The sequence below is a fragment of the Alligator sinensis genome, unplaced genomic scaffold (assembly GCF_000455745.1).
Source record: "Alligator sinensis unplaced genomic scaffold, ASM45574v1 scaffold857_2, whole genome shotgun sequence".
NCBI classification, from domain to species: Eukaryota; Metazoa; Chordata; order Crocodylia; family Alligatoridae; genus Alligator; species Alligator sinensis.
This window is the reverse complement of record NW_005842261.1, coordinates 491032-500350: the sequence shown is the minus strand read 5'-3', so window position 1 is coordinate 500350 and position 9319 is coordinate 491032. Positions and strand designations below refer to the sequence as shown.

Genomic DNA, 9319 nt, shown 5'->3' with positions numbered 1-9319 from the left:
CCCTAAGGCCGTGGTCCGGGGGGGGGGGGGGGTCAGGGGGGAAGCAATCCCTTTGGCCCATTGAAGGCAGGAGCTCTCACCCTCTGACGGCATGCAGCAGGCGCAGCGAAGGGTAGGCAGTGCGGACGTCGATGTGGTGTTTCAGAATGAGCTCGTTGACCCACTCCACGCGCTCCTTGCCCCCCTTGGCCATGAATGCTGGGATCCAGAGGATGCTGCCATTGAGGCTTTGCAGGCGCTGCAGCAGCTTCTCTCTCCACGTGTCATTCACCAGGTCCTCGAAGGCACGCTGGATGACTGAAGGATTCATGGTCACCAGGTCTGTCTTCAGTCCCACATCCTGGGCATACTCCTGGACAGGAGCCAGGTTACACCTGCAAGTGGATACACTAGGTAGACCTTTATAGTGCTTGTGAAGGAAGGGGAGTGGCAAATGATAGGTGAGCTTGTCAGTGAGTGTGAGGGCTGGTAAAAAGTGCTGGGCTGCCAGTCCTGGCTCTGCTTAGCTACAGGACACCTGCTTCCCCACAGCCCTCTGCTGATGTGCTGCAATCGGGACCCCCTGGAAGGTGGCTCAGCCTCCGGGGCTCGTTCACTTTTTGACCTCTCTGCAGATTTCTATGAATCAGCACAGGAAGGCAGAGGGGTTGGATGGACCATGCAGTATGATGGGGTGTTTGATTCCTGGCTCTGTCACTGACTCACTCTGTGACCTTGGGCAAGTTACTTGGATAGTGTCCCCTGCCTTCTGATGCCATCCCAGGGCTGCTATGAGGAGTTGTGAACATTTCTCAACTGCAGCATATCAGTGCTGTAAAGAAGGCTCTGACCTATTGACAATGTCTGTTGATTGATCTACCCAAAATGCCTTTCAACCACTACTGCCACTGATACTGTGAAGACAGACGCTCTGCACCTATTACCAGTCCCCTGGACACTGATCTATCTGGAGCCTAGTAGGGAAATGACCTGTACGTGCCTATCCAATGGCTCTTGGGTACCTTTCATTTGTTGTTCGTGTGTCTTAAAACTTCATTTATGAAGTACACATTCAGCATCTTGCTTTGGTACACCCCATCAGCTTCCTGCTCCTCTAAGGCATGGACAGATACACAGTTACACCATTTTTAAAGGTGGGGGGGAGGGTCTTACTGCTTCAGACCCTGCACCAGCTGATCCAGTGTAATTATTTTGTCTATCCACTACCACCCCAGAGTAAATGAACCTCCCCCTGGAATGGAACAGGAGGTACATTATGGGGGTTTAGCTTCACTTCCTGTGGATTAGGAGAAAACAGACAGTGCCACCACAGTGGATTCTGCTGAATCGTGGCCAGTCCCCTCTTTTAACAACAGCAGTGCGGCAATAGTTTTGTCTGTACAAACCTTAGAGCCGTGGTCCTCAACTCTTTTTGATCCGGCAGCCCACACCGATCCACATAATCCATATATAGCTGTGCAGCAGCTTCAGTGCAGTGTTATGTCAGTGGACGGCAGCACCATGCAGTTATGTGGGCTAGCCCTGGTGTGCTCTCTCCCTTAGTTGTTAATGTAATGCATGCTAGTGTAGAGCTCTCCTGCAATAAGGCAGCCCTGTCGCTTCTCGTTCAGGAAGCGGTATGTGCAGGGCAGCACAGACTCCCAGCACAATGCTGCGGAGTCAGCTAACTGCCCTCCTTCCCCCCGTATCAGACGGTGAGTGCCACACTGGGTCAGACTAATGGTCCGTCTAGTCCAGTATTTCAGGGCAGGGGTAGAAGCTTTAGAGGGAGAGCATTGAACCAGATATAGCTAGCATGATCTATCCTCTATTCATTACCCCCCACATCTGCCATTGTTGGTTTAGAGATGCCACAGGAAACAGCGCCAGCCCTTCTGTTCAAGAGCTATTAATAGATCTATCATCCAGGATCTATCATCCCCCTCTCTGGCCTCCCCACAGCACCTCCATGGTCACTAGTGGGCTGAGGATCACCATCCCAGAGCGCACAGTGCTGAGATGTTATAAAGCATTTACATCAAAGATCCTGCTTTAATATAGAAAGACCACTATGGGTACAGGAAATTCAAGAAAAAGCATGTGTTCATGCATGTACGTGGAGGCTGTTCAGCGTACCTGCGTGCAGAGTCAAGCATGTCTGAGCCTGTATGCATATGCACTTGTGTGTGTGGACAAACACAACTGCACAAACTGTGCATGCACATTCACATACCTGGGTGAATGGATCAATGTATACATAGACATCTGTTTATGCATGTCCTAACACGTGTGTGTGTGTATCTGCTGGCACATTTGTCTCTGTGTGCATGCCCATAAATACCTCAGGGTGTGTATTTTTGTTGCAAGCATGGGTTTGTACAGACATACATCTCCCATGTGCGCTGTGCAGAAAGGACCTGGTAACATCTCTGTCACTATGGCAGGTATGAACTACAGCAGTGCTTCCAGCATAGGGAAACCCTCACTAGAGCAAAGGTCTGATGTACATTCTGAATATCAAAAGGTAGGAGGAGAAGACAGTACACCCCTAACCTCCCTCACTGCTCTGTGCACTCCAGGTGAGCTGGGAAGTGCACAAGAAACTGGCAAGCTAGCATGAGGACAAGTGTCTGCTGGGAGTGGCAAACAGCTAGTAACATAGCCTTAGGAAAGCTGCGGTGGCTGTAGGTCAGTGTAGACCAAGGCTGGAGTCTTGTAGCACAAACTCCCCTGCCAGAGCTGACTCCAATTGAGAACACGGCGTGCCGTGCATAAGTACAAGTGCATCCACGTGGAGCTGCTGCTCTGCGATACCTTCAGCTAACCACTCTGGAAAACTGACTGTGCTGTAGTGTGCAGGGAGCTGCTATAATTGGAAGGGCTAGAAACATCCGATGAGAGCCAGAAACGACAACTGCGACACCCGCAGCCCTTCATTCTAGCCCTGCTAGAGTAATGCTATCGAGTCCCTTCCTCTCCTGGTGACTCCCTGCTGCACAGCAGCCCCTGTGGCACCAGCAACGGTAATGATATTAGCAGAAGGTGGATGCTAGGACTATCAATGCTTGTGGCCTCCCCAGGGCTGGGCCATTTGGGAACAGCGGCCTGCAGCCATCTCTCTCTGCATTTTAATTGGTGTCTCCTGTCAGAAGATGCACACAGACGCACGCTGAGGAATTCTCCCACTTGCTCCTTCCTTGAACATGCCTTTCATTCTCTCTGTCCAGGACTCCAGCTTATATATCACAGCAGGAGTCTAGGGACTGAGGTTCTGAAGCGATGAGATACGTTTGCCGCATGCTGGAAACAGAACCAACCCTTTCCCTGTTGGTTCCGGCTCTTTCCACAGACAGCATTCAAGTCACGCTTGGTTGTCCTATTTATTTGTTTTGACCGAGTGACAGATGATTTTACTGACCCAGCTCATACCCTGGTGCTGGCAGACTGGAGCGTGAGCAGCTGATGGATACCCACAGGAAATTAGGAGGATGCTAGGCTACTGGCATCACACTGAAAAACATAGGGTGCCTTGGCTCTGCTGACTGCTTGTGTTTCGATAGCACCTTTCAGCTTCAGGGTCTTCCTGCACCTGTTGAACACTGATGGATTGGATCCTCACCGTGCCTCCCATATCAATATCATATCATATTGGATATGCATCTAGCTGGGATCATCTAGACCCAGCCCTCTTTCCTTCTTATGCAGGGGGTCGGACTCGATGATCTATTGAGGTCCCTTCCGACCCTAACATCTATGAATCATCTATGAATCTATGAATCAAGGCCTCTCACCATCTCCTCTTATGGAGAATGGCACCGCGGCATAGACTGCTGATGCGATTTCTTTAAGAACTCTTCCCTCCTCCAAGAGACAGCACCAAGGAGTCCTGACTGCCAGACCCTTACTTTAGTCACAACACTGCTTACTCAAATAAAGGAGCTCAAATCCAAAGACCTGGCAGTCTCTGAGCCCAGAAACAGCCCTAGCAGGGCCTAGCTACACTAGAAGCAGCTCACCAGTCTAGTGGGACAGTTATCCATGCCCAGTCTCCCAGTGGAGATACACCTTACACTGGCAGAAAAGTGATCTTGCTGCTACAGCCTATATGCTTTCCCCAGTGTAACTGCATCTACATTAGACCTCTGAAACAATGGAGAAACGCTGCAAAAAGCTGTTCCCTGACCCAACACTGCTGTCTTTGCACATGTTTCTAATGTAAATGTGGACTTGGGATCTCTTCAGTGGCCCCAACCCTTGCTGTGACCGTGCCAGTCTTTGTGCTCTGAATAGGCTTTGCTCCGTTTCAAGCCACGGAGCGAGCTACCCAGGGAATGTTCCCTCCAAACTCGATCCCCGTCTGACAGTCAGGAAGGCTGGATTGGATGTGTTGTCCAGAGGGCAGAGGTGGTGTTATCTTCATTCCCATGTCACACGTAGAATCGCTTTGTAAGCCACTGACAGATTGGGCTGTCTCAGTAATAGACTGGCCAGAAAGCAAACATCGGCACAGGCACAAATCATCCGCAGACTTGTCACAGCTCCTCAGCCACTACAACTGTATGGGCCGTAAGGATCAAACAGTGGGCATCTTCCTTTTTTCTGCTGGCTCCCTAAAGCATGCTGCTGGCAATTATTGCACTTGTGTGAAGAAAGTGTGCGGGGGGAAGTGTGTTTGTGTAAGGACAGAGTGTGTGTGTGGATACTTGTGTACATGTGACTGTAGGGGTAGAAGAGTGTGTATTTGGGTGTGATGCAGGTGTACATATGACAGGATTAGATTAGGGTGTTGTGGGGGTGTAACGGCAGCACCGTACCTAGACTCCTGGAGGTCCCAGGCGAACTTTTAGTATCAGGCCCCGCTTCACCAGAGATAATGATAATAATAATTGGACAATGGAAAAAAATTACCATTTTCGGGCCCCCTTTCTGTCCGGGCCCAAGGCGGCCACCCGGTTCACCCATGCCTTGCATATAGGCACCAGCAGGGAAAAGAGGTTGTATACAAACTATGTACGTTTCCGTGCGTGTGTACAGGAGAGTCTTTATATGCATGCAGTGGGTGGTGCGTGTGCCACTGGGGTATTTCTATACTTCCTTGTCAAGTTGTGAAGTGGTGTAGTGTGCTTGAGAAAGTGAGTGGTAGGGTGTGAAAAGGATGCAGAGTTGTAGGAGTGTATGAAGTAAAGAGTGCATTGGGCTGTGGGTGGTGTGTGTGTGTGTACTGGGTTCATCTGCAGGGGCTGGGGATACAAGTGTATGGTAGGATGTGAACAATGTGGGCGTGAGAAGTTGCTGTGTGTGACTGTAGAAGCGTGGGTATGTGTGAGGATTATAATGGGTGGGAGCTTGGGATAAGAGGGATGCTTGTATGGATGAAGCATGTGTGTGTGTGTGTGCGTGTGCACATGTGTGTGTGCAAACTGCAGTTGGAGAATGCAATGTGGAAGCTGGAATAGGAGAGAAGCATGGGGTGGAAGATTTTGGACCCCACCTGTTCATGTTCCCTCTCAGCATCCCACGCTCTGTCCCTGCATAAGACAGGATTTGGGGCTAGACTGACTTACAGTTTGACCCAGGAAATCAGGCCTACCTTATTACAAAGCTGTGTGCATCAATCTCCCTCCCACAGCCGCTGTTTAGCAGGATCCCCGAGTTGCCCACGATGGCACAGGTCCGGAAGTGCTTGCCCTTCAGGGGAGAAGTCCGTGGCAGCAGCTCGTAGAGGTTCTGGGAGACATTCATGGTGCTGTCTCTGTCAAAGACATAGTGAATCACATCCCCAGGCTTCAGGGTCCCCTTCAGCACCGAGATGTCCTTCTCTGCATCGAGGAACTTCAAGATGTGCTTCCTGGAGAAAGGAAAGAAAACAGACAGCTCATGTCAGCGGTAGGGATGGCTCATTACGTGACCTATGACAGCTAAACACCCCCTGCCTGTCCAAGCTCCACAACCTAGCTGCTGATGGGCCATGCTCACTGCTGAGTGATGACCTTCAGGAGATGCTCAAATGGCTGAAAGCTGAAACCCCCTGCGTGAAAATGAAAGCAATTGCAGTGCACGCTGTTCAAGGCCTCCCCATCTGATTGTACGCATCTTCCCCCTGCCTGCCCACCCTCTGGAGACAGCCCTCAGTAAACCCCTCATCGCTGCTCTACTCTCAGCCAGTAAAGGTCACAGCATAAGGCAAGACATTTCCCATCTTTTGTGTGTGACTCGACATCACAGATCCACAGCATGCCCCGGTCCCTGCATGGCATGGAAAAATGGAAGCTCAAGCGTGTCTCACTTTGTTAGTGTGAGGCCAGCTGGTTGAGCTGGGAATTCATTTCCAAGTGATTGCTTACAGATATGAAGTCTAGCTCAGCAGGAGATAAACATTTTATTTCTTTCTTGACTTCTTTAGATGATATACAGAGGCAATTTGCCAGCTTGCACTGGAGAGGACCAAATCTGTCTCTTGTCCTATAGGTAATTACCAGTACCTGATCTTCAAAGAGAGTGTCTGGTTGTGTCTCCATTTGGATGAGGCTGGTTTAATGTTGTGCTTAATGCTTTCATTACTTCTGTCAACAACAGCTGGAGACGAAGAACCATTTATTACTACTTCAGCTCTAGAGAAGAAAGACAGAGAGAGGGAGAGACATGATCAGTTAGCATCCCGATGGCATCTCTAATCACTTGGCTTCTGCTGTGGCGGCTGGGATTCAAACTTCTTTAGAAAAGCAAAACTGTCGTTATTGCCTAACCAGGGGAGGAAAGTTGATGCCTTTATTTCTTTGCCCTCTCTCCCAGACATACATTTATACACAAGTATACAAAGCACAGACACAGACACTCATCCGTGTACACAAGTACACAGATTTGCACACATGCAGGTGCTCACAAACCAAATGAGCAGATTCTCCTAGGAGCTCACACAGACTGGCTCAGGGATTCTGCCTGCAGACAGCATGCGCAGACACAACCAGCTACGCATGCAGAGGCATAACAGCCTCCCAAATGACAACCCAAATCCACCTGTCAAACTCCCCGAGTGGGTTAAAGCCTCATCAGAAACCCGTGACCTTTACTTCACTCCAAAGCAAGAAATGAATTTAGCTGAGATCCTGGACACTGCAAGCAGGATTTGGTACCACTTATAAAAGCCCTGTTATGAAAAGCAGGGGGCGAGCACTTTGATAATATGTGTTTCTTGCTGCAGAGAACACAGGGATTTCATTGCATCCACTGCCTGTTACTGCCCCAGACAAGGAAATGACTGATCCAGGAGTATCAAGGAGCAGTCCAGTGTCCTGGTATTGCAGCTCTGATGATGCTCATTGGGAAACCCTGGAAGCAAACAAAGGTCCTAGCATTTCAGTGCCATTTACATCAAATGGCATACATTATGAGAGCTTCTGAATATTGTATTACAACAAGCCTCCCTCCAAAGAGAATAAGCGAGTGTCTCATCAAGAAGCAGGGCATGTGCATGCAGGCCAAAAAAAAAAAGCCTTCACACTTCAGAGAGCTCTGAAAAATTCACAGCCAGAGTATTTGCTACCAGTTAAGGGGAATGTCCCTCCTAAGTGCAAAAAGCCAATTTGGGCTGGAAGACAGTTTGCAAATAACTTGGTCTATCCAGAGCATGTGAACATCCAGCAGGGAGAACAGCTACTTAGGGGACATAACTAGGAGACAGAGGGTGCAATTAGAAAGGGATACTTAAGATTAAACCAAGCAAAGCTGTCCTGACAGACAGATGTGGCAGCTGGTGTTTCTGTGGCAGAACACCTTGGGCATGCACACAGATCTCACAGCGCGATCCTGTCCCTCCAGGGATGGCATGGCTCTGTACCTGTCCTGTTGACAGGCAACTGCTGGTGTGAGAGGCTGGCTTGCTTTCCATATAGGAAGACTGATGGAAGTCCCAGGCACAGCTGAGGATATTTTGGGTGCTGTCTACTTAATATTTAGCGAAGGAAGCTGATTGTATTTCTAAATCCCATTCGCTATTGTCTTGATGTGTGTAAATGCAAGCATCCAAGCAGCAGCTCCAGAGAATGCCAACAAAGCCTGACAGAAACCTCTCACCTGGCCACATAATCTGATGTCCTGTGAGACAAATACTCAAGATGTAAAAAAAAACCCACAAATGTAACTGGTTAAAGAAATCCTGACTGGTAATAACTGTGGCTTTTCTTGTGCACTTTATGCTTTTTTATTTTGCTTATGTGTTCCGGCATCATCACAGACTGATGTCATGGCATCACCAAATGATGTCACTAAGTACAACTGTGCAATTGTGTGTATACGATGGTGTGGTTATGATTGCCTGGAATGTGCTTGGAAATGTCACAATGTCATCGAATGAGACAGCGAGGCCACAGAACGACATGATGAATGACATTATGATGAAAGACGACGAGAGTCTGAACTCACAGAAAGACATCTTTTTCTTTTTAAACACCACAGTGGCAAACTGCAAAAGTGGCAACTCAGTGGACTTATCTTTCACAATAAGTAACTGTTCTTCTCATTCTCTTAATCACCACAACTTGCAGATCCATGGTTATTTGCAAATGATTATTGCATCGAGATAGAAGGGGAAACGATTAAAAAAATGCAAATCAGAAGTGAAAAGAAACAGATACATTTGCTAAATAAGGGCACTAGCCAGCAAAGAAGAGAAGCAGATTAATAGCTGCCTTACAGCAAAAACAAATGAACACAAAATCTAATTTACAAACCTATTAGATTTGCTATGTAAGCTGTTCACAGCTGATCTGATTGTACCTCTGCCTCCAGAATTCCTGCAAGACAAAGGAAATGCATTATTTATAAACCCAGCTCCTCTTGCCAGAGCATTGTTCAATAGTCAAGAGACCCCGGTCTGGAGAGATTCCGACTCGGCAGCCGCTACAACAGTTGCATTACGCCCCGTCCAAAACAGCAGTGTCCTGGCATCTGGCGGGGGGGTCTCTCATGCCCCTGATTAGTGTTGCCCCGCTGTGCCTAAGCCACTAGTGAAGACTGACCTCCTTGTATGAAGTCCAAAGAGTCTGATAAAAGCCATTTTCATTAACCATGTCAGAGCGGTCTCAGACTTCTAGTAACAGGTCTGATCCTCTTACCCAGGCAGGGGTGGGGAGCAAAGGTGGCTTTAAAACATCTTTATACTTCCCTCATTCTTGGGCTTGTTCAGCCCACACCACTACAGGCTGCTCTGCACTGACCAAGTTCAGAGACCAGGGCTACCTGTATGGCCTGCCAAACCACCCCTCCGCATCAGGACCATCATGAAGATGGTTACATTAAAAAACACTAGCACAAGTGTCCCATCTGCAGAGAGCTGACAGTG

The 9319-nt window shown here is 48.7% G+C and overlaps 1 protein-coding gene across 1 annotated transcript in view; it reads right to left on the bottom strand.

The window, feature by feature from the left end:
- ST8SIA2 (ST8 alpha-N-acetyl-neuraminide alpha-2,8-sialyltransferase 2) overlaps nucleotides 1-9319 on the bottom strand; it is a 30717-nt gene that overhangs the window by 14960 nt on the left and 6438 nt on the right. Inside the window, exons 3-6 of the mRNA XM_025208968.1 lie at nucleotides 8709-8771; nucleotides 6462-6590; nucleotides 5570-5827; nucleotides 81-374 (exon numbers count right to left, since the gene is read on the bottom strand). Coding sequence (XP_025064753.1) covers nucleotides 81-374; nucleotides 5570-5827; nucleotides 6462-6590; nucleotides 8709-8771 — 744 coding nt within the window. The remainder of the gene's footprint in view (nucleotides 1-80; nucleotides 375-5569; nucleotides 5828-6461; nucleotides 6591-8708; nucleotides 8772-9319) is intronic.